The sequence below is a fragment of the Perognathus longimembris genome, chromosome 8, assembly GCF_023159225.1.
Source record: "Perognathus longimembris pacificus isolate PPM17 chromosome 8, ASM2315922v1, whole genome shotgun sequence".
NCBI lineage: Eukaryota > Metazoa > Chordata > Mammalia > Rodentia > Heteromyidae > Perognathus > Perognathus longimembris.
In genome coordinates, this window is record NC_063168.1 from 45,427,935 (window position 1) to 45,453,079 (window position 25,145).

The 25,145-nt window shown below is 37.8% G+C and overlaps 1 protein-coding gene across 3 annotated transcripts in view; it reads left to right on the plus strand.

The window, feature by feature from the left end:
* Nucleotides 1-25,145, plus strand: part of Fbxo11 (F-box protein 11) — an 86,032-nt gene that overhangs the window by 47,260 nt on the left and 13,627 nt on the right. For 2 of the 3 annotated variants that reach the window (XM_048352973.1, XM_048352975.1), the window contains exons 2-11: nucleotides 11,977-12,104; nucleotides 12,644-12,725; nucleotides 14,171-14,315; nucleotides 16,055-16,184; nucleotides 18,978-19,061; nucleotides 19,147-19,279; nucleotides 21,858-21,964; nucleotides 22,049-22,160; nucleotides 22,252-22,358; nucleotides 22,437-22,574. In XM_048352973.1, coding sequence (XP_048208930.1) covers nucleotides 11,977-12,104; nucleotides 12,644-12,725; nucleotides 14,171-14,315; nucleotides 16,055-16,184; nucleotides 18,978-19,061; nucleotides 19,147-19,279; nucleotides 21,858-21,964; nucleotides 22,049-22,160; nucleotides 22,252-22,358; nucleotides 22,437-22,574 — 1,166 coding nt within the window. The remainder of the gene's footprint in view (nucleotides 1-11,976; nucleotides 12,105-12,643; nucleotides 12,726-14,170; nucleotides 14,316-16,054; nucleotides 16,185-18,977; nucleotides 19,062-19,146; nucleotides 19,280-21,857; nucleotides 21,965-22,048; nucleotides 22,161-22,251; nucleotides 22,359-22,436; nucleotides 22,575-25,145) is intronic. The other variant, XM_048352974.1, reaches the window with a different exon arrangement.

Here is a 25,145-nt window from a genome sequence, read left to right on the forward strand (position 1 = left end):
TTTGAGGATCACGGAAGCAACCACAGTCAGAAGTATGTGGGACTTCTATTTCCAATTAAGCACCACAAAAAGCCAGAAGTGGAGCTACGGCTCAAGTGGTACATAGAGCGCTAGCTTTGAGCAAAAAAAGCTCAGGGACAGCACCCAGGCAAAAAAACAACAACAAAAACTGACACCTTATTGGGACTGTGACAGCTGTGTTACTATGTAGTGCTCTAATATGTGCTAAAATTCTATTTCTCACGCTAATAATATCATCTGTGGATCACTCAAAAGGGATTGTTCTTAGCGCTGCTGAGAGATTCTCTGTGTCTCTGTCTGTCTCTGTCTGTCTGTCTGTCTGTCTGTCTCTCTCTCTCTCTCTCTCTCTCTCTCTCTCTCTCTCTCTCTCTCTCTCTCTCTCTCTCTCTCTCTCTCTCTGTGTCTTCCTGTGGCTTGGATTCAGGGCCTGAGCACTGTCCTTGGCTTCTTTTTGCTCAAGGCTAGCACTCTGCCTCTTGAGTCACAGCACCACTTTCGGCTTTTTCTATTTATGTGGTTCTGAGGAATCGAACCCAGGGCTTCAGCATGCTAGACAAGCACTCTACTGCTAAACCACATTCCTATTCTTAGAGATTCTTTTAAAAATACTACTTACTGCTTTTTATCTTGTCCTCAAGTTTTACAAGCTTGCTATTATTTAATATATTATGTGTGTCTGTCTATCTAGGAAAGCATTTCCTAGAGTTCTCTTCCAAGTGTCCTAATTTCTTTGGAACTGCTTCATACTTTTTGGATAATAAGAATACTGCAGCTTTTTTCAGTCCGTGGGCAAGATTGTGCTGTACTACCTTTCAAGTCCTTCTGAGGTAGCTGGCTTGCTAGCAAGCACTGGATGTATAGGTACCAAGGTCACATTTCCTTCTACCTGATTTCTTTGTGCCTCTGAGAAAATCACTTGCTCCCTTGGCATGGTCTCCTAGGGGAAGCAAACCATAATGACAGAGTCCTTAATCTCTTTATCCACAGAAATGGAGGGAGGGGCAAAGTAGAAACTATGTTGAAAATGAGGGGCTGAGAATATGACCTAGTGGCAAGAGTGCTCGCCTCTTATACATGAAGCCCTGGGTTCGATTCCCCAGCACCACATATATAGAAAATGGCCAGAAGTGGCGCTGTGGCTCAAGTGGCAGAGTGCTAGCCTTGAGCAAAGAGAAGCCAGGGACAGTGCTCAGGCCCTGAGTCCCAAGGCCCAGGACTGGCAAAAAAAAAAAAAAAAGAAAGAAAGAAAGAAAAGAAAAGAAAATGAACTAAACAACTTGTGGGTAGGAACAGGAGGGAAAAAGTGGAAGAAAGCAAAAGAAGGTTGACATTGTCCAAAAAGAAATGTACTTATTACCTGACCTATGAAACTGTAAACCTTCTGTATGTCACCTTTTTAATCTAAAAAAAATTTTTTTATCTAGTTTGAAAACTCAATACTTGTTAATTTAATTATTTGGTCTTTCTACATTTAAGTCTAGAGAGGTTCAAAGTCATAAAACTCAATACAGTTTTCATTCTAATACTTCACATTTGATTTGACTTTTTACAAGTTATAGTTAGAAATTATCTGTGATAAGAGTTATGAAAGGCTTTAAAGAGAAAGTGGAGTTGGCCGGAACATTAAATGGCAACATTGTATAAGGACAGTGAAAAGAGATGGGCATTCTAATCACAGATAGGTGGCATGTGTATATGTAACATCTTGGGAACAGAATAGGATAGTTGAACTAATAATAACTAGGTCTTCTTGATAGGAACAGAGAAATAATATATGTAAAAATTGTGTTTACAGTGGAATATATGTAAAATGTAAACACTGTTGAATAGTGTTCTTGGTTGAATTACTGATTTTGTTATTAGAGAAGCAGTGTAGAACAGATGTTAGGAGTGAAGGCTTTTGAATCAAATCCTGGTTTGGTTTCTGAAAAGTTAAATCTTTCCTCACTCTCAGTTTCAATATTTGCAAAGTAGGAATAATAATATCAACCACTTAGGTTGATAGTAAGGATTAAACAAGAAAATGTATGCTGACTGTTTCTCTTGAGAGTAAGTGCTTTAAAATACAGCAGTGGTACTCAGTAAAAACTATGTTTAAAATGCTCTATACAATGTGTGGGTATGTTTCTTTTTGGACACTGTCACCCCTTCACTCCCAGTTTTTTCCTCCTGTCTCCACCCACACATTAAGACAAACAAATCTCTAGTCTTAAAGGGTAAATTTGTAATTGAGAGAGTTCACAAGTATGGCCAAGATAAAAGTAGAGAAAAAAAAATCCACCTTAGTAACAAGAAACTGGCTAAATAAAATTTAATAACAAGGGACTGCTTAATTATTAAATACCCTGTAGCCATTAGAAACAATATTTCAAAATGTTTTATGTTGGGAATGTAGTTTAGTGGCAGAGTGCTTGACTACAAACAGTCTCATGCTAGAGCTGAGTATGTTAGTGTGCACTTGTGTAAAGCCAGCTACTTGGCAGGCTGATAGGGAATCACTTGAGTCCAAGAGTTTGAGGCCAACCTGAGTAACTGTGAGATCCTGGCTCAAAATCAACAAAACAGAAATGTCATGATGTGTATCTTTAACATAGTCTATGTATGATGTAGTAAAAATGAAAAAGCAAGGTATAAAGCAGTACAGTGTTTCAACTAAATGTATATGTATAGAGAAAATAATAAAGCATTCTTAAATACTATTAGTAATATTGAGAGAATTTTGGATAACATTCTTTTCTAATTTTCATTGCTTAAATTTTCTAAGTGAGTATACTTTTATAATTAACAACAACTAATGACATACTTTGAAACTAGCAGATTTTTGGTATAATCTTACAGCCTTCCTAAATGAGTATTGGTATTCATTTTTATCTGTAATCAGATTTTTTGAGGGTTTAACATAACACTGTGTTTTCTTCTCTTTAAGAATTATTCTAAATATCTATGATAAATAGTTTTTGTAATAAGAATCACTACTTCTCCTGGTAGCTGGTGATTCATACCTGTAATTTTAGCTGCCCAGGAAACTGAGATCAATAAATAGGTTAGCAGTTTGAAGCCAGCCCAGGCAGGAAAGTCCATGAGACTCTTAACCTCCAGTTAACCACCAAAAAGCCAGAGGTAAAACTGTGGGTCAAGTGGTAGAGTCCTAGCCTTGAGTACAGAAGCTCTGGGACAAGGCCCAGGCCCTGAGTTCAAGCCCTAGGACTGGCAAAAAAAAATTAAATTAAATTAAAAAAAATACACGCTGTCTCATAGGGTTTTTATAAGATTAAATTGAATAGTTTTTTTAAGCCTCCACCTGGAATTTGAAATATATTTTGACTTGACTTTGGTATCTTTCAGAGTCCCATCTTAACCATAATAGTAGCTAACATTGGAAGGTTGTCTTTGCCAGATTCTGAGTTACATATTTTTAATCTTGTCACAAGAATTTTATAAGATAATCTCCATGCTTTATCTCCCTTTTATAGATTAGCTGAAAGTCTGTGGAGGAGGTTAGATTAAAAAACTAAGAAACTTATTCAAGATTGCCTTGCTGTTGATATGGAAGGAATCTAAACAAGAGCCAGGCCAGTCTTTCCAGAACCTGTATCCTTAGTCATTATACTACACTGTCTCCCCATATTACTGATATTTCTAAAACAAAAAATACCTAAGAAACTACCTTTTATGGATAAATATTCCTAAGAGACATATGCCCTATCCCATGGTATTTATAAGCTAATGTATACTCCTAATAACAGGTATATATTTTAAATTTTTAACCAGTTCTCATGCTTGAACTCTGGGCCTGAGCACTGTCCCTGAGCTGTTGTGCTCAAGGTTAGCACTCTTACCACTGTAGCCACAGCTCCAGTACCAACTTCATTGATAATTTAGTGGAGATGAGAGTTTCACAGACTTTTTTGCCAGAGCTGGCTTTAAACCATGATCCTCAGATCTCATCCTCTGAGTAGCTAGAATTATCAGCATCCAGCAGTCAGTAATAAACATAGGTAGTACTATTTAGATATTAAGAGTTTGGGGTTTCAGTTGAAATAGTCTATACATGTAAGTTTTCAGTAAATATTAGGTACACAGTAGTAGTAGTAATTCCAGTCACTGGTGCTATTGTCATCATCTTTGCATTTTTTGAAAACATCCAAATTATTTTGTAATAAAGACAAAAGCATTCTTCTAAAAAAATTTTTTTTTAAAGCTTTCTTCTTCTTAACCAGTTTACCTAAAAATGATTTTATTGCTACATACTGGCTCATGTATAGCATTTTATGTCATTTTAATGGGCCTCAGATGCTCAACCATAATAATTACTGTTTTCCTGATGTATATGTATATAATTTTTTTGGTGGGGGTGCTGATACTGTGGTTTAAACTCAGGGCCTCACACTTGTTCAGCTTTTTCATTTATAGCTGGAACTCTACCACTTGTGGTCAGGTTATGGGGGTTTTGTTTTGTTTCTGATTAATTGGAGGTAAAACCTTGCAGGTTTTTCTGTCCTGGCTGGCTTTGAACCTTGATCCTTCCAATCTCCAGCACCTAGGTAATTTCTTGACATGTGGAAACATTAATAGAAATTATATTGCAGTTACAGTCTAAATTAGACTCTGAAACAGAGAACTGGTGATGCCTATCCTCCCATCTGTTCTCCTTTCAATGGAATACTTGTTCCTGTCGGACAGTCACAAAGCTTAAATGTTGAGTGATTTGTAAGAAATTAATATCTATATTTTTTCCTTCATACTTTACTTTCCTGATCTTGGCTATCCCCATAAAACTAAACCATTAAAAGGCATATCCAGAAATACCTAAATTTTATGTGAAAATAAAGTTACAGGCAAGTTAAATTGTTTTTCTTAAACCTGTGTGCATATAATGACTGGTGTGTTCCACTTGTATATACCCTAGGATAGCACATACTGTATTGTTCGGTTATTTGTCTGCCTGTCTCTTTCTCTTCTAGAACAAGTTCTTCTGTGGCAGATTTCCTTGCTCCACACCTGTGTACTAGAGGTTTTGAATTCTCTGGACTAATGCTTGCTAGGCAGTCACTCTTACTACCAAGTCACAGCTCCAGCCGTGTTTCCTACTGATTGGTTTTGTTTGTGTATTTGTCTGGAGATCTCACTTCCTATAAGCGATATATCTATATTAGGCTCTCTGACATAGCTGGTAAACAGGCACACACAACCATGTCCTTCTCTCATGAGCTTTTCTTTCCAGGCTGATGGAACAGCACTCCAGTCTTAGTAGCGAGGGTTACAAGTGTGAGCCACCGTGGCCTGGCTTTTGGCAGATCTTTATATTTACAATGATCCCTGGGTAGATGAAAATTAGGAATATTTAGTTGGTAAATTCTGTGAATCCTAGTTTGGCCTAAAATTGAGCTTGAGTTGTTAATTTGGAGCTCTGGTAATTTTGATTGTAATGACAAATTTGATATTCTGATCATGTCAGTATCTAAAGGAATGCTGTTTTTATGATCTCCCACCCCTGGGAGATCCTGGGTTTTGAACTGTGGCCTAGGCACTCACTCTAAGCTCCTTTTACTCAAGGCTAGTGCTCTACCACTTGAGCTACAGTACCACTTCTGGCTTTTCTATGATTAATTGGAGGTAAGAGTCTCATGGACTTTTCCTGTCTGAGCTGACTTTGAACCATGGTCCTCTCAAATAGCTAGGATTACAGGCGTAAGCAACCAGTAATTGACTTTTTATGTATTTTGACTTTTAGAAAATACTGAAAATATAAAGCTGGATAAATAAATACAAAAATTTAATAAAGAATTTTAAATGTTCCATTTAAGGGAGGGTAAGTATATATATATATGTGTGTGTGTGTCATATCATTTATATCATATGTATGTGTTAATACTAGAGCTGAACTAGAGGGTCACTCTCTCACTTAGCTTTTTTTACTTTTTACTTATCATTTGAGCTACATCTCTACTTCCCGCTTTTTTCCAGTTAATAAGAGATAAGAGTCAGATTTGTCTGCCTGGGCTGGCTTTAAACTTCAGTCCTTAAATCTTAGCCCCCTGAGTAGCTGTGTCCTGCCGAGGAGGCTATTTTATACTTCTTTTCCTAAAGCAGTAGGAGAGAATTTCTTGGGCAAATAGAATGTGATATTATAACAGGAAAATGAAAATAAAGTGAAATGAATCCCAGTTAATCCTTGAATTATTAGTTGTCAAAAATCTAGAGACTTTCTTTTTCATCAAGCTGAATTGTATCAATTCTGGGATATAGACACCTTGTTATAAATACTAGAGTATTTATAGTTTTGACATGAAGAAGTGCCAATCCACTCTACATGATAGGCTTTCTCAAATGTAGGATAGCACATCCAACATGAAACATCAATATTGTGCCATAAGTAAATGGTGATAGCTAGTCTATGCATTCTGACTGTGTTCTCCTACTGTCAGTGCATTCTCAGAGTAATAAAATTCCCTAATTCCTTCTTTTCTGTTACATTTTGTTTTTGTTTTTGTTTTTGTTTTTTTTTGCCAGTCCTGGGCCTTGGACTCGGCCTGAGCACTGTCCCTGGCTTCTTCCCGCTCAAGGCTAGCACTCTGCCACTTGAGCCACAGCGCCGCTTCTGGCCGTTTTCTGTATATGTGGTGCTGGGGAATCAAACCTAGGGCCTCGTGTATCCGAGGCAGGCACTCTTGCCACTAGGCTATATCCCCAGCCCTACATTTTGTTTTGTGTCAGTCCTGGGACTTGACCTCAAAGCCAGAGTGCTGTCCCTTAGCTTTTTTACTTAAGGTTAGCACTCTACCACTTGAGCCACCGCTCTACTTCTGACTTTTTTGTTTGTTAATTGGAAATAATCCATGGACTTTCCTGCTCTGTCTAGCTTCTAACTGGGGTCCTCAGATCTCAACCTTCTTAGTAGCTATGACTACATGCATGAGCCACCAGCGCCTGGCATATGAGTTTTTAGTATTTATTTCTGGTATGGAAGGTTTGCCTCCTGAAGATTGTTATTAAGTAGTCAAAGTCTATATATTCTCTTAAGTGTTCTTAAGCAATAATCCCTGTAGTTGGAATAATATATATATGTGTGTGTGTGTGTGTGTTTATATAATGAGTACTGATAAAGTATTATATAGCAGTATCCTGAATAATTAAATATTTTTTAAAGTCATATAAAATATAATCAGAAACATCTGATTACAAGTCAAGCTTTTTATTTATTTTTTTTTTTTTTTACCAGTCCTGGGGCCTGAGACTCAGGGCCTGAGCACTGTCCCTGGCTTCTTTTTGCTCAAGGCTAGCACTCTACTTCTTGAGCCACAGCGCCACTTCCAACTTTTTCTGTTTATGTGGTACTGAGGAATTGAACCCAGGGCTTTATGCATGCTAGGCAAGCACTCTACTGCTAAGCCACATTCCCAGCCCCAAGAAAAGCTTTTTTTAAAGCACTGATTTCACTTTTGGCTTCCCTACTTTAAAAGATAAAAGATTTAAGTAAAATATCTCAAAGAATATTTTATACAAATTTTATCTTGATTGTAGCTTATTTGTGCATTTTTTTTAAGTTAGAGCAAATCTGTGGTGGTTCCCAACTGTGTTAGAAACAGTTGTCAAGTGGTAGTTCCTTGCAGTGCGACTGGAGCTGTTTCTAAACACACAGTCGTTAGTAGCACAGATTTGCCTGTTTCCAATCTAATGTGTGTCTACAGGTAAGTAGTTTGGAATATGTATATGTTTGTAGGAGAAAAACTTGAGTAGTAAATTTCATAAATTGCTCTCTTTATAAAGCCTAAAGTGTAGAGACTTCAAGCCAGTAGTATAGACAAAGGATTATTTGAATCCTAATGTAAATTTTCAGTGCTATTAAATGCTAAAATTTCAAAGATAAATTTTTAAGATACATTTATTTTTCAGAAGTTTTTACCTACCCCATGGGTTCCTATTAATAGTGAAGAGTGTGTATTTTTAGTATTTGAGGTTAAATCTAGAAATTATAAAATTGACATCTGTATATGACATTTTAATTGTATATTAATTTTATCACTTACAGGAACTAGTAAGCTTTAATGAGAGATACATGCATATGTAGAATATACAGGTATAGAGAGGTCATATACACATAAACGTACACATGCCCTACCGTAGCTACTAGCTTCATTTGACTGTTGAGCACTTGACATACCTAATCTGAATGAAGGTGTGACGTGTTAAAAATGCCTACTGATTTAAAAAACATAGTACCAAAGTGTAAAACATCTCAGTAGTAATTAAATTGATGTGCTGAGCAATATTTTCTTTTTTCTGTTTTTATTATCCTTAGTTTTATCATATCATCATGTCAGTTTATGAGTACAGTGCATCTTGATCAATATTTCACTCCATTCATTCATCATTCTCATACCTTCCAACTTCACCATGAAACAATATAGATAGAATGTGTTAAAATTTGTTAAAAATAAGTTTTTGTTTGAATATTTTTGCTATTGAGAAGTTTTAGTAGTCTTAGATTACAGCTTTACTGTGATTAGATAGTAAAACTACAGTTTAAAATTTTAGTTTGGGCCACGTGCCAGTGGCTCATGCCTATAATTCTAGCTACTCAGGAGGCTATGATCTGAGGATCAAAGTTTAAAGCCAGCCCGGCCGGGAAAGTCCATAAGACTCTTATCTCCAGTTAACCACCAGAAGAAAACCAGAAGTGGCTCTGTGGTTCACAGCTCTCACGCCTAGAGTTCAGGCCCCACAACTGACCACACCCCCCCCCCCCAGAAAAAGTTATTCTTTGAATATTGCTTTCAAATGACACTGGGAAAATAATTTTTCAGTGTACTCTCTTATAGTCAGAAAACGTACCCCATGTGATAAGCAAAGGAATTTGAGGAGCCATCCTTTTTGTGGTTTACTATAGTTAAAAGGCAGATCCATGACTTTTTTCAACTACAATTTAAACATGTTTTAAATCCAAGCCTCTTAACTGTGTTGTTCAAATATTGCATGCCTTTCTTTTGTTGAGTGAGGATAATCTATTGGCTTCAAAAGGAAATACACCAAAAATTTCTCTCTGTATCTCTAGTCTTCAAAATTTTATCCTGTAAATTTTTTATATTTGTTATTTAATATATGCATATTCAAGATTAATTTCTTCCTTATGATGAAGTATCATTTCCTCATTGTATAATGGCTTTCTTTTATCCCTAATATGTTTTCTGCATTAAAAAATATTTTTTTATGTCTGATACCCAAGTTTTCTGAGATGGCCATGATAGCACTTATCCATGGTAGCTCCAGAACAGGCATCAAAAAAAAAAGAAGAAGAAGAAAATTAGCCCGAGCTAGGGATATAGCTCAGTAGAGTGCTTGCCTCATATGTATAGGTCCTATGTACACCCCTCCAAAAAAAATACAATAAGAATAATGCACATAAAAAATAATTACTATTTTGTTGTGTGTGTGTGTAAAATTATAGGCATGAGCCCAGTACTTTGAGGCCAACTTGAATGAGGGGTAATTGAACACAAGCCCTGTGATATTAATGGTTATTTCTATAGGTGGGGTAACTACTAAGTAACAGATGGACAACATTCAGCTGGATATACTAGACAAAGAAATAATTTATGAATTGTGATGATAAGACTTCCTCAAGCTGTTCAGAAAGGCATGCAGTGTAAAGCTTATGATAGCTTAGCTCTGGAATTTTTTACTGAACATTTTTGGGCCATAGCTGTCCTTAAGTGAATGAAGCCATGTAAAGTGAATGTGTAGATTAGGGAGGGAGGGGGGATTACTGCAGTATCTTATAACCACTAAGCTGCTTAAAAACCTTGCATGCCAACTATGCAAAGGGTCTAGGGCTGTTCCACATAAAGACAAAAGAAAACAAAAAACCCCAAGAACTTACACTGAATGGTACATGCGAAAAACAACCAGAAACCTCAACAATAAGTATGTTTGGCTCATATTCACTGTTTAACCTTTTTATTTTTATTTTTTTCATTTATTCTGTTTTTGTGCTGGTACTAGGGCTTGAACTAAGGGCCAGGGTGCTGTCTCTCAGATTCTTCGCCCAAGGCTGGCAACCTTACCATTTGAGCCATAGCTCACATCTGACTTTTTAGTGGTTATCTGCTAGGATTGACTTTGAACTGCAGTCTTCAGATAGATCTTAGACTCTTGAGTATCTAGGATTACAGGCATAAACCACTGGTGCCAGTCTAACACTAATGAGATTTTTACTCTTTCCTCCTCTCTTTTTATATTTATAGCTACCTTCTCTGATAGAAGAAATCTAGCTTATATTATCCTGTTTGCTTTTTTATTATCATTCACCGTATGATACATAATCAATCATATATCTGTTGTCCCTTCTATGTGATGCTCTGACACTTGACCATTCCATTCCAGGCCGCTCCCTTTCCCCCTTCCTCTTGCAGACCTCATTTGTACTCCTCTTGAACTCCAGTACCATATATCAGATCACCTACTGTATGGATACTTTTTTATTATTACTATTATTTTTGTTAAGTAGTTGTACAAAGAGATTTCAGTTCTTTAAGTCAAGTTATGAGTACAATGCATCTTGATCAGTGTCACTCCTTCCAGCATTCTTTCCCATATCCCCCCTCCTGTTCCTACCCATTTACATAATGTGTACATCGAATGTAGTGATTGCATTTTCTTACCCTTCCTCTCTCCATTCATCAGCCCCCCAGCCCCATCCAAACATTTTTCTACTTCCTGGTATTCACTTTGTTATTGTGAATAGTGCAGCAGTTAACATGGTGTGCAAGTGTCTTTACTGCATACTGATTTGTATTATTCTGGGTAAATGCCCAAGAGTGGTATCACTAGATCATAAATAGTTCTATATTTAAACTTAGAGGCATTTCCAAACAACTTGCCCAAAGTGTTAGGTCTACTTTACATTCCCAACTGTGTAAATGGGTTTCCTTTGCCCTATATTCCTGCCAGCATTTGTTACTGTTTGTATTCTTGATGATGTCCAATCTTACTGGGGGTGAGATCGAATCTCAATGTTGTTTTGATTTGCATTTTCTTTATGGCCTGGGATGTTGAGCATTTCTTTATGTGTTTATTGGCTATTCTTCTGAGAAGTTTCTGTTTAGCTCATTTGCCCATTCATTAATTGGGATACTAATTTGGGAGGTTTAGTTCCTTCAGCTTTTTAAAAATATATATATTTTGGATAACAGACCTATGTCAGATGTATAGCTGGTAAAGACTTTTCTCCCAATTAGTAGATTGTCTTTGTAGCTTGGTAATTATGCCCTTTGCTGTGTAGATACTTTTTAAGTTTGATCCAGTCCCATTTGTTGAGTCTCTCCAATTTGCTGTGCCTCTGAAATTGATTTTTTTAATCTGGCATCCAATACTTCATATTTTTTCATGCTCTCTTTACTCTGCTGCCTAACAGGCTGCCTAACTTACCTCACTTCTCATTTGGGTTCTAACCATAAAGTACACTTTACTTCTCATTCTTCTTGTCAAGTGGACATCTTCCTTACACTTTTCATTTTAAAAGGTGTCTTCAAAATTGTGTAGAAATATTACATTTATTTCAAATGGTATCCAATTGGCTGGAATTTTATATATAAATTGTATCTGTCCCTGTCCTTAAAAAAAAAAAAAAAAGGCTGCACTCCAGTGGCACACACCCTACTCAAGAGGCTGAGATATGGGGATCACGGTTTGAAGCCAGCCCTATCTAGCAGGAAAGTCTGAGACTCTTATCTCCAGTAAACTACTCAGAAAAAGCTGGAAGTGGCGCTGTGGCCCAAAATGATAGAGTACTAGCCTTGAGCTCAGAGAGGCTGAGGCACAGAGCCCAGACCCTGAGTTTAAGCCCCAGGACCAGCCAAAGGTTTCTAAAAAGGATTATTGTATCCATTGGCTTGAATAAAAGTGTGTGTATGTGTGTCTGTCTGTCTTTTTTCTTACTGCATTTGTTTATTACAGATGATGATGTACCTGCAGATATGGTTGCAGAAGAATCAGGTCCTGGTGCACAAAATAGTCCATATCAACTTCGTAGAAAAACTCTTTTGCCTAAAAGAACAGCGTGTCCTACGAAGAGCAGTATGGAGGTAAGTTACTTGTAAAGCATTCCCCCCCCCCCCCAGTAATGAAACACTTTTATTTATAGAAATACTGTTACGGGCTGGGGATATAGCCTAGTGGCAAGAGTGCCTGCCTCGTATACACGAGGCCCTAGGTTCGATTCCCCAGCACCACATACACAGAAAACGGCCAGAAGCGGCGCTGTGGCTCAAGTGGCAGAGTGCTAGCCTTGAGCGGGAAGAAGCCAGGGACAGTGCTCAGGCCCTGAGTCCAAGGCCCAGGACTGGCCAAAAAAAAAAAAAAAAAGAAATACTGTTACAACTAAGAGGCAGTTTATTTATTTATTTTTCTCTCTTAATGCTTTTGTTTTTGTAGTCAAAGAATTTTTTATTTAAAAAAATGGGTAAATCTTTGTTTTTCAGATGTAATGATTAGCCGGCCGTGGTGGCGCATGCCGGTAATCAACGAGGAGGATGAGGCAGGAGGATCACGAGTTCAGATGTAATGATTATATATGGTAAAAATATTTACTTGATAAATTTTCTTTTTGTTTTTATTTTTGAAGGGTGCCTCAACTTCAACTACAGAAAACTTTGGTCATCGAGCAAAACGTGCCAGAGTGTCTGGAAAATCACAAGATCTATCAGGTATTTTGTATAGAAAGTTAAGGGACAGGGTAAATGATTTTTAAAAGATTTTGTACATTAAAATGAAATTAGGGCTGGGGATATGGCCTAGTGGTAGAGTGCTTGCCTCATATACATGAAGCCAAAACTATCAGTACAGCTACCCCCCCAAAAAAGAGAGAGAGAAAGAAAGAAAAGCAGAATAACCTGATTTTTTTCCAGGCACTAGTGGCACCTGCCTATAATCCTACTCAGGAGGCTAAGACCTGGAGAATTATGGTTCAAAGCCAGTCTAGGCTGAAAAGTTCACAAGACTCAATCTCCAATTAACTAGAAAAAACTGAGATGGAGGTATGGTTCAAGTAGTACAGCACCAAATGTAAGCAAAAAATCCAAGTTCAGATACCAAAAAAAAGTTTTTTGAAATTATCTGGGCACTGGTGGCTCATGCCTGTAATCCTGGCTACTCGGGAGGCTGAGATATGAGATCTAGGTTGAAAGCCAGCCTGGGCAGGAAAGTCCGTGAGCCTTTTTTTTTTGCCAGTCTTGGACCTTGGACTCAGGCTCTGAGCACTTTCCTTGGCTTATTTTTGCTCAAGGCTAGCACTTGGTGACTTGAGCCACAGTGCCACTTCTGGCTTTTTCTATATATGTGGGGCTGAGGAATCGAACCCAGGGCTTCATGTATACGAGACGGGCACTTTACCACTTGGCCATATTCCCAGCCCCCCCGTGAGACTCTTATCTCCAATTAACCACCAGAAAACCAGAAGTGGTTTTGTGGCTCAAGTGGTAGAGTGCTAGCCTTGAACTGAACAGCTCAGGAACAGTGCCCAGGACCAGAGTTCAAGCCCTATGACCCAACCAAAGAAAAAAAATTCAAATTAAATATAGTATTAGACTTAGAAATGAGACAATGATTCTTACTAAATGTACATCAGAACCTAAGTTCTCCCTCTTTGACCCCCCCCCCCGCCAATCTGGTACTGTTGATTTAACTCAGGCCTTGAACTCTTGCTCAGCTTTTTCACTCGCTGCTGACAGTACAATTAGAGCCACACCTCCAACATCTGGCTTTTTGCTGGTTAATTGAAGATAAGAGTCTCAAGGATCTGTCTGCCTGGTCTGGCTTAGAACCACAGTTCTCAGATCTTAGCATTTGAGTAGCTAGGATTATAGGCATGGACCACCAGCACTTAGCCCTCTTTGACTTTTTTGCTATATAAAAATGCTTTTTATATATTTTAGCCAGTTTCTCAGATAGTAAACAATAGCCAAAAAATAATATTTGTTAAATCAAGATAAAGGTATGGTATTTCTAGAATCCAAATACTTATAACATGACCATTATAAAATAAAAGCTGCTTATTAGAAAAAATGGAAATGATGTTCTTTAAATATTGATAAAATTGTTATTGGCATACTAAGTAGATTGTTTACATTTGTTTGTGAATGTCTTTTTTTAGCAGCACCTGCCGAACAATATCTTCAGGAAAAACTACCAGATGAAGTAGTTTTAAAAATATTCTCTTATTTGCTGGAACAGGATCTTTGTAGAGCAGCTTGTGTGTGTAAACGCTTCAGCGAACTTGCTAATGATCCAATTTTGTGGTAAGTGAAAGCCTCTTTATTTTGAAATCCATTATTTGCTAACTGAAATGCTAACCATGCAGAAGTTGAAGTCTGCCTTGATAGTTACTAGTAAGTAGTTTAAATAAAGTTAAATGCTTATAAGTTTCAAGTTATCTTTTTATCATAAATTTAGGTTTGTCAGTGCAGGCAGGATTTATGGAACAGTAAATGAAATGCTGTTTCAATTAACCAATTGAATAGCAACTGTTAACAATTAATAGCAACTGAGTGATTGGTTATAGGAAAGCCTTTTCATTTAATTCCTTTTTTTCTTTTCTTCTTTTTGTGCCAGTCCTGGGGCTTAAGCTCAGGGTATAGGCACTCTCCCTGAGTTTTTTCCTCATGGCTAACACTCTGCAAACTTTGAGCTAAGTTCCACTTCTGGGTTTTTTTGTTGGTTAATTTGGGATAAGTATCTCATGGAATTTTCTTCCCAGCACTGGCCTTGAACTGCAATCTTCAAATCTCAGCCTTCTGAATTGGATTACAGGCATGAGTCATCATTGCCTTGACATTTAATAGAATTTTAAAAACAGAACTATGTCATTTAATACAGTAAGTGGATTAAAAGTTTAGAATAAGGTGGGTGCTGGCGGATCACTCCAATTAACAAGTGGAGCTGTGGCTCAAAGTGATAGAGCCCCTACCCTTGTGCAAAAAGAGCTAAGGGACAGTGCCTAGACCCTGAGTTCAAACCCTACCAAAAAAAACAAAAAGAAAATAGAGTGAATTGGTAATAGTGAATGTATTAATAATAGTGAGTGTATTCCTTTCTACTTTTCTATATTTTACAGATGTTATATATTTGCATAACATGAAAAATAAGGAATGACATATTTAAGAGAGAAATACTGAGGTCATAAAGACCTAAGGATGAAAAGCAGTGGAAGAAAAAATATTAAACATGTACAAGAAATGATAGTAGTTACTATTACTTCAGTTCCAAGATTTGGTGTAGTACTTGTTAGGATATAAATAGACTGAAAATATCAGGAGAATTGTTTAAAATTACTTTATTGAAAATTATTTTTGACTAATACCATGAAGCTTCTTACAGTATGGATTTAAAACACCTGTTAAACCAAAATTGAGAGACACAGGGTAAAAAAAAGACAAACAACTACAAAAGCAATACTTGCAAAACTGTTTGGTGTAAGTGAACTGAACACCTCAGGGGGGGAAAGGGGAAGGGGAAGGGGGGAGGAGGGTATGAGGGACAAGGTAACAACCAGTACAAGAAATGTATCCAATGCCTAACATATGAAACTGTAACTTCTCTGTACATCAGTTTGATAATAAAAATTTGAAAAAAAATTAAAAAACACCTGTTAAGTAAACAATTAAAAACCTACCACCTTTTACTGTCGACAGATTAATTTTTGTTTTAGGCAAAAGTTTACATTTTCACATTTAAGAATTTTTTTTTTTTTCTTTTTGCCAGTCCTGGGGTTTGGGACTCAGAGCTGAGCACTGTCCCTGGCTTCTTTTTTCATAAGGCTAGTTCTCTACCTCTTGAGCCACAACACCACTTTGGGCTTTTTCTGTGTATGTGGTGCTGAGGAATCAAACCCAGGGCTTCATGCATGCTAGACAAGTACTCTACTGCTAAGCCACATTCCCAGCCTCACATTTAAGATTTTTTATTTTGCTTGTTGGTACATACTGTAGACCTTAAGAAACTGAGACAGGAAAATATTTTAATAACTTTTTTCCTTCAGGAAACGATTATACATGGAAGTATTTGAGTATACCCGCCCTATGATGCATCCTGAACCTGGTAAATTCTACCAGATTAATCCAGAAGAATATGAACATCCAAATCCTTGGAAGGAGAGTTTCCAGCAGTTGGTATGAAATATAAATACAATATAGTAGTTTATATCATATATTCATAAATATATTTCTTTAGAAAAATAAATTTACTTAGGAATAGATTATGGTGGGAAAATTGGATGAGAGCAAGGGAAGGGGTGTTCAAAGAAGGAGGAGGGTTCAAAGGAGGAGGTTCCCCATCCCTCCAAAGTCGACTACTCAGAGAGAGTCTCAAGCAAAAAGATGGGTTTATTGGGGAAGCATAAAGCAGACTGACCAGCCAGGGACGCAATGCAGACTCAGGCAGTCCTCAAATTGCCGTTTCTTTTTTCTTTTTTTTTTTTGCTAGTCCTGGGTCTTGAACTCAGGGCCTGAGTACTGTCCCTGGCTTCTTTTTGCTCAAGGCTAGCACTTTGCCACATGAGCCACAGTGCCACCTCTGGCCTTTTCTATGTATGTGGTGCTTAGAAATCAAACCTAGGGCTTCATGTATACAAGACAAGCACTCTTGCCACTGGGCCATATTTCCAGCCTCCCAAATTGGTGTTTATAAAGGTAAAAGCCTAGCACAGACGTGTAGGGGCTTGACTCAGGGGGTAGAGCAAGCAACAAACAAGCAAGCCTGGCACAGATGTAGGATGTTTTTTTTTTTTTTTTTTATTTCTATAGCTTTTTTTTTATTTATTTATTTTTTTTTATTAATTGGACATAAATTTTTTTACAAGGTGTTGTGCAAAGAGGGTGCAGTTACATAGTACAGATGTAGGATGTTGACACATGGGCTAGAGCAAGCAAAAAGTTAAGCAAGCCATTAACAGAAGCAGAATTTGGGGGTCAGGTTGACCTAATCTACTCTTCCCAACATTTCCTACCATGTTTCCCTAATCAAGATGGAGTCAGCTCTGCTCCCTGCAACAGGTAACATTGTCCAAAAAGAAATGTACTCATCACCTTACTTATGTAACTGTAACTCATCTGTACATCACCTTTTTTTTTTTTTTTTTTTTTTTTTTTTTTTTTTTTTTGGCCAGTACTGGGCCTTGGACTGAGGGCCTGAGCACTGTCCCTGGCTTCTTTTTGCTCAAGGCTAGCACTCTACCACTTGAGCCACAGCACTCCTTCTGGCCGTTTTCTATATATGTGGTGCTGGGGAATCGAACCGTGGGCTTCATGTATGTGAGGCAAGCACTCTTGCCACTAGGCCATATCCCCAGCCCCTGTGCATCACCTTTTATAATAGCAATTAAACAAAACAAAAAGCCAGGTACCAGTGGTGCAGCCCTATAATCTTAGCTACTCAGGAGGCTGAGACTTGAGGATTGTGGTTCGAAGCCAGCCCAGGCAAGAAAGTTTGAGAGATTCTTATCTCAAATAAAAACTACCTAGTGGTAGTAAAAGTGGTACTGTGGCTCATATCTGTAATCCTAGCTACTCAGCAGACTGAGATTCAAGGATCCTAGTTCAAAGCTAGCAAGAAAGTCCATGAGATTCTTATCTCCAATTAACTACCAAAAAGCCAGAAGTAGAGCTGTGGCTTAACTGGTAGAGTGCTAGCCTTGAGCAGAAAAGCTCTTAGGGACAGTGCCCAGGCTCTGAGTCCAAACCCCAGGACTGGCATAAACATATACACTCACAAAAAAGATGATAAAAAGTAAGATTATCAGCTAGCAAAATATTCAACTATTCTTTTCATTGGTGACATACTTGTTAATTTTCTTAAAGCTGGGCATGAGTGGTACATACCTGTAACCCCAACAACTTGGGAGAGAAGCTGAGTTCAAGGCCAGGTTGGGCTTATTAAATTAATTAATTAGCAAAGACATATTCAATGAGGATAAGTGTCAGAAGCCTGAGATGTTATGATTCCAATGGATTTGTTTTACCTCATATTTAAATTGCTTTTTGTTTGTTTAGTTTTATGATTTGGGTGTTTGAACTCAGCATTACTTTTTTTTTTCTTTTTGTTGGTTGTAGGACTTGAACTCTGGGCCTGGGCGCTGTCCCTGAGCTCTTCAGCTTAATAAGGCTAGTGCTCTACCACTTGAGTATCAGTGCCACTTCCAGTTTTCTGATGGTTAACTGGAGATAAGAGTCTCACAGGCTTTCCTGCCTGGGCTGGCATTGAACCAAGATCCTCAGGTCTCAGTCTCTTCTGAGTAGCTAGGATTATAGGCGTGAGCCACCAAGGACCTGGCTCAGGCTTAGTTTTTTTTAAGCAGGCACTCTACCACTTAAACCACACCTTTAACCTTTTTTTTTTTTTTTTTTTGCTTCAGTTATTTTTAGGTAGAGTTTTGAGTGGCTGGAAAGCATTGGGGGCATGCCACAATGACTGGCTTAATGATTGAAATGGGGTCTTACTTGATCTCTGCCTCCAAAGTAGTTGGGATTACGTGCATGAGCCACCATACCTGGCTAATTTACTAGTTTTTAGTAGTTTTAAATCTCATATTCAGCTTAATTTTCATATGGTCCAACTGGGTATGATTTTGCTCTTGTCAGGTGTTAGGTAACATTAGGCAATATCTCTAATAATACTTTGTCACAGTAGGTGAAGAAAGTGTTGCTGGTATGAAGTTGTGTAGAGATGAGGAGGGCTAGTAAACACACCCCAGTGCATAGAACAGCCCCACTACAAAGAGTTATCTAGCCCTAAATAATAGTGGTGCCTTTCTTACTAAATTTTACTGTTTTTATTTTGTATTATACTATATGGCAGAAAATCATTGGGATAGTTGGGAGATTTTATATCTAATGAAAGTTGTGGTATAATTAGTTTAGAATGTAATATTTGTATTAGTTGTCAATGTTTTGTTTTTGACTTTTTAGTATAAAGGTGCACATGTAAAGCCAGGATTTGCTGAACATTTCTACAGTAACCCTGCAAGATACAAAGGAAGAGAAAATATGTTGGTATGTTTGACTTGCATTTTTTTTTTTTTTACTTAAAAATGGTAGCCTTTCAGCTTTATACTGACACTTGTATTTTTTTTTTTAGTATTATGATACTATTGAAGATGCCCTTGGTGGAGTACAAGAAGCTCATTTTGATGGACTTATCTTTGTTCATTCTGGAATATATACTGATGAGTGGATATATATTGAATCTCCAATCACTATGATTGGTGCAGGTATTCTGAAATGCATTATCATTACAACTTTAAAATTCTAGTCTTATTACTTAATTGGGTTCAGATCTTAATTGGGTTGGATCTTTAACATGCTAGTAAGTGAGTTAAAATCCAGTTGAATGTTGTTAATACCATTTCTTTTTTGGTGCCAGCCCTGGACTTAAACTCTGGTTCTTGATGCTACCCTGAGTACTTGTACTCAAGGCTAACCCTTTACCATGTGAGCCACAGCTCCAGTTTAGACTTTTTTGGAAGTTAATTAGAGATAAGAGTCTCATGGACTCTTCTTGCCTGGGCTGGTTTCAAATTGTGATCCTCAGATCTCAGCCTCCTGAGTTGCTAGCATTATAGGTGCCAGCCACAAGCACCCCCAACTTTGTATTATCTTAATAGGGGGAAGAGTAGGAATGAACATGTGAAGAAAATGAAAGTATAGAAAGTAAAAAATGTATTTCTTAAAGTCAGTACTTCATTTTCCTTCATTTAAATTCACTAAAGAAAAAATATTAGTTTTGTCTTTCATTTGAGAATATAAATGGTAATATTTTGTCTTCCCTTTTTTTTTTTTTTCTTTTGTGGTGTTGAGGATCAAACACAGGGGCTCACCAATACTCAGCAAGTGCTCTAGCACTGAGCTACATTCCCACAGCTAATGTTAATATTTTTATTGTTGTGTTTGTAAATGAATTGAAATATATTTTAAAATACTTTTTATAAGTTTCAAAGATTCTTTTGATTAAGTTTTTTAAGAATAAATGCAATGAAATATTTGTTGGATCCTAATGAGGCACTTGAAGGTATGTGCCATCTGATTTTTTGAGAATTCAGCACAAACCATTTTAAGATAATTTGCTGTTTCCACTTTGCTCCCTCATCTCTATCATAAAGAAGAGGGGAAAAAGCTAGAGTTAGGGCTAAGTTATAGACTGTTACCTTACCAGACTCAAAACGTTGTGGTCAATCCCTAATACCAGAAGCTCTCCCCTATCCACCCCACCAAAAGAGAGAGGGGGGAGGTTAAAAAAAAAAATTCTTGCTGCTGATTTTTTTTTCCTGGTCCTAGGGCTTGAAAACTCAGAGCCCGGGCACTGTTCCTCTGCCTTTGTGTGCCCCTAGTGTTACAGCTCCAATTCCAGCTTTTTTGTTGTTAATTAGAGATGAGAGTTTCATGGACTTTCTTGCCCTGGCTGGCCTTGAACCACAATCCTCAGAGTTCTCAACCTCCTGAATAGCTAAGATTACAGGCATGAGCCACCAGTGCTTGCCTGCTTATGTTATTACTTTCCAAATTGGGGCCCTGTTTGAAATAAATTAAAATACAGGGGGCTCTTTCATTCTCCCTTCTCCCTGAACTTCTTTTTCTTCTAGTGGTGGTGATTTTGTTTTTATATGATACCACTTTTAATGTCATTTTATGTGATATTAATACCATTTGTAGTTGAATCTTATTTTAAAAGTATTGTGTGGGGCTGGGGATATAGCCTAGTGGCAAGAGTGCCTGCCTCGGATACACGAGGCCCTAGGTTCGATTCCCCAGCACCACATATACAGAAAACGGCCAGAAGCGGCGCTGTGGCTCAAGTGGCGGAGTGCTAGCCTTGAGCGGGAAGAAGCCAGGGACAGTGCTCAGGCCCGGAGTCCAAGGCCCAGGACTGGCCAAAAAAAAAAAAAAAGAAGCCAGGGACAGTGCTCAGGCCCTGAGCTCAAGCCCCAGGTCTGGCAAAAAATAAAAATAAAAAAAATAAAAGCATTGTGTGGATTTAAGTGTAGTGATAAATAATACATATCCCCATTTGATATGATTAGTTATAAATACTGACAAAACACACTTAACTGATAAAATGAATATTGGACTTGCTGCTGTTGTTTAATATTCATGTTTTTTAAAATGATCCCTCAGTTGAGCATGATGGCACATGCCTGTAATCCCAGCACTCAAGAGGCTGAGACCCAAAGATTGAAAGTTCAAGCAAGACTAGTCTGGGCTGTATAATGAGATCTTTATCTATGTATGGGGGAGGTGTGTGTGTGTGTACGTGCCTGTCCTTGGGCTTGAACTCTTGGCCTGGGCTATGTCTCTGAGCTTCTTTTGCTCAAGGCTAGCACTCTGCCTCTTGAGCCAAGCTCCACTCCTGACTTTTTGGTAATCAGAGATAAAGTCTCATGAACTTTCCTGCCTGGGCTAGCTTAGAACTGCAATCCTCAGATCTCTGCCTCTTGAGTAGCTAGGAGTACAGGTGTGAGCAACCAGAGCCCAACTGACACTTTGCCCAAAACAAATAAACAAAAACAACTATTATCTGCATTTCAATCTCATGTCTGTAATTATAGCTACTGAGAAGACTGAGATCGGGAGGTTGGAGGGTTGAGGTCAGCCTTTGCAGAAAACATTCACTAGACTCCATCTCCAAAATAACCAGCATAAAGCCAAGCTAGAGACATGGCTCAAGTGACAGAATGCTACCCTGGCAAGTGTGAGGCCCAGTTCAAACCCTAGGACTACAAAAACATTCCTGTTCATAAAGATTTTCTGTCAGTAAGAATAAAAGATTATATGCTTAAAATATCTTTTCTACAGCACCTGGAAAAGTAGCAGACAAAGTTATAATTGAAAACACTAGAGATTCAACCTTTGTTTTCATGGAAGGTTCTGAAGATGCTTATGTTGGATATATGACAATAAGGGTAAGAGATTTTAAGACTTAAAACATACTTTTTAATTTATTAATACAATGGTTGTTTATTTCAAATAAAATTTCTACTTTTCAGTTTAACCCTGATGACAAATCTGCTCAACACCACAATGCACACCACTGCTTAGAGATAACAGTAAATTGTAGCCCTATTATTGATCACTGTATCATCCGAAGTACATGTACAGGTTAGTGTTTTCTTTATCTTTTATAATAAAATTGAACTTCTATGTTGTTGTCCAGTAGACACTTACAGTGAATACTTTTTTTTTTTAATAGTTGGTTCAGCAGTATGTGTTAGTGGTCAAGGAGCATGTCCTACCATCAAGCACTGTAACATCAGTGACTGTGAAAATGTTGGACTTTATATAACAGATCATGCACAGGTATTTTTAAATTTGGGCTTTTTCTTTCTTTCTAATATTTGAAAACCTTGACTAAGGTTTGTTTCTGATTAATTGTAGGGAATATATGAAGATAATGAAATTTCCAATAATGCATTAGCTGGTATTTGGGTTAAAAATCATGGAAACCCAATTATTAGACGGAATCATATTCATCATGGGCGTGATGTTGGTGTGTTCACATTTGATCATGGCATGGTAAGAGCATTCTTAGTGAAAGTCTGGCTTTGTTATCAAATAAATTCTCCTTTTCCATATGTTTAACATGTTTAGAAACTTGAGTTTGTTTCTAAAATGAATCATAAAAATCTTTCCAATATTTTACTTTTTTGAGGTTTTTTTTTTCTTTTTGCAAAAATATAGCTATAACTTTGTAGTTAAATAACCATATTACCTACAACTCCTATTTAAAAATGAAAGAAGCAATTTTGTCTTATTCATATATGGCAAGATTTTGGCATCAAGCCATTTTTTTATTTTTATAAAAACACTGATGGTGTGGTAGCTCAAAATTTTGTCACTGAGAAAGCCTATCCATAATGTTTAAAATTAGCTGAGAATACAATTGAATTATACTTTCTTTCCCACACAGTTTCATAGCATTTTTCTGTTTCAGCATTGTATCTAAGAACTCTTCAAATCACCCTGAGTTCCCCTTCCCCTTCATCAAACCCTTCCTGCTTCCCTCCCTTCTGTTAGTGGTGATGGTCCCAGCCCCCCACCCCTGTACTTAGCAGCTGTATGTTGGCTTTGTTGTTTTATGATTTTCCTCTCCTATATGGTCTCTTCTTTAGAAATTTTTCTGTCTTCCTGTTGTTTATATTTCTGTGTGTGATTTCCTTAAGTCCATGTCCCTTTCTTTGTATCCATTGTTTTTGCCTGGTTTTCTGCCATTTTATTTCTGTGAGTTTTGCTTCTAGTTTTTAACTTTTCTTTTAATGAAATCTTTCAAAAATACAAATAAGTAGAAGGTAATAGAATAAGTCTCCATGTAGAGAAGCTGGGGATTTGGCTCAGCGGAAGAGCGCCTGCCTGGTGAGCGAAAGGCCTCAATTTTGGTCCCCAGCTCTAGGGAAAAATAAATAAATAAATAAATCTCCAGGGCTGGGGATATAGCCTAGTGGCAAGAGTGCCTGCCTTGGATACACGAGGCCCTAGGTTCGATTCCCCAGCACCACATATACAGAAAACGGCCAGAAGCGGCGCTGTGGCTCAAGTGGCAGAGTGCTAGCCTTGAGCGGGAAGAAGCCAGGGACAGTGCTCAGGCCCTGAGTCCAAGGCCCAGGACTGGCCAAAATAAATAAATAAATAAATAAATAAATAAATAAATCAATCAATCAATCAATCAATCAATCTCCATGTACCCATCAACAACTCATAGCCAATTTTGTTTTTCCTCTACCTCCTTTTTTGATTTTTACTTCATTATTTTATACTCCGAATCATTTTGCTTAAAATGATCTAGAGATCATCATACCACTTGCAAGAGTTTTAGCATATGTTTTTAAATAGAAATACGAACCTTTTTTACTGGTGATATAATCCAACTCTACCACTTGACCTATACCCCTTCCTAACCCTTTCCTTTCTTTTATATAACCACAGTATCTACCTTGTGAGAGAATAACTAGGAGCTGGAAGCTGGTGGCTCACACCTGTAATCCTGTCTACTCAAGAGGCTGAGATCTGAGGATTGCAGTTCAAAGCCAGCCCGGGCAGGGGCCAGACTTACCTTGTCTCCAATTAACCATCAGAAAACTGCGGCTCAAGTGGTAGGGTGCTAGCCTTGAGCTGAAGAGTTCAAGGACAGCACCAGCCCCAGAGTTCAAGCCCCACGACCCAAAAAAAAAGATAGGAATAATTCTGAAGTATACCCAAATATTCTGTCAGCGTTCCCAGTTTCCCATTCAACTTTTTGCTTAGTATATTTAATCCATTTTGATGTTGCTATTATAAAATATGGTTGAAATAACAATACTACATTGCTTATAAAATTTTTAAGCATTCCTAATTTGTAAACGTAACCTATGACAGATGACTGATTCCCTTTGTGCTACATACAATCTGGCTTTCCTCCTTGTTCTCCTTTCACTTTACTTCCTTTTGGATTATCTTCTTAGGATAGGAAGCATAAGTTTCATATTTTCACAAGTTTTTTCTTTTTTTTCTTTTTTTTTTTTTTGGCTAGTCCTGGGCCTTGGACTCAGGGCCTGAACACTGTCCCTGGCTTCTTTTTGCTCAAGGCTAGCACTCTGCCACCTGAACCACAGCGCCCCTTCTGGCCATTTTCCATATATGTGGTGCTGGGGAATCGAACTGAGAGCTTCATGTGTAGGAGGCAAGCGCTCTTGCCACCAGGCCATATTCCCAGCCCTTTCACAAGTTTTTTTTTATCATTATTATTATTAAGATGATGATGGGGGTAGGGTGGGGGTTGTGCCAGCAAGTGAACCCAGGGCCTCACACAAGCTAAACATTTACTCCAGCCCCTGAAATCCTAACTCAAGAAATATGTATGTTGGTTCCATTATTCAGGTCCATTCACCTTTTCTGCCTGTTACATCTATGAATATATTGGTATGATAACGGTATTTGTTTTCTTTCCCATTCTACTCATGCCTTTTTTTTTTTTTTTTTGCCAGTCCTGGGCCTTGGACTCAGTGCCAGAGCACTGTCCCTGGCTTCTTTTTGCTCAAGGCTAGCCCGTTGCCACTTGAGCCATAGCGCCACTTCTGGCCATTTTCTATATATGTGGTGCTGAAGTATCGA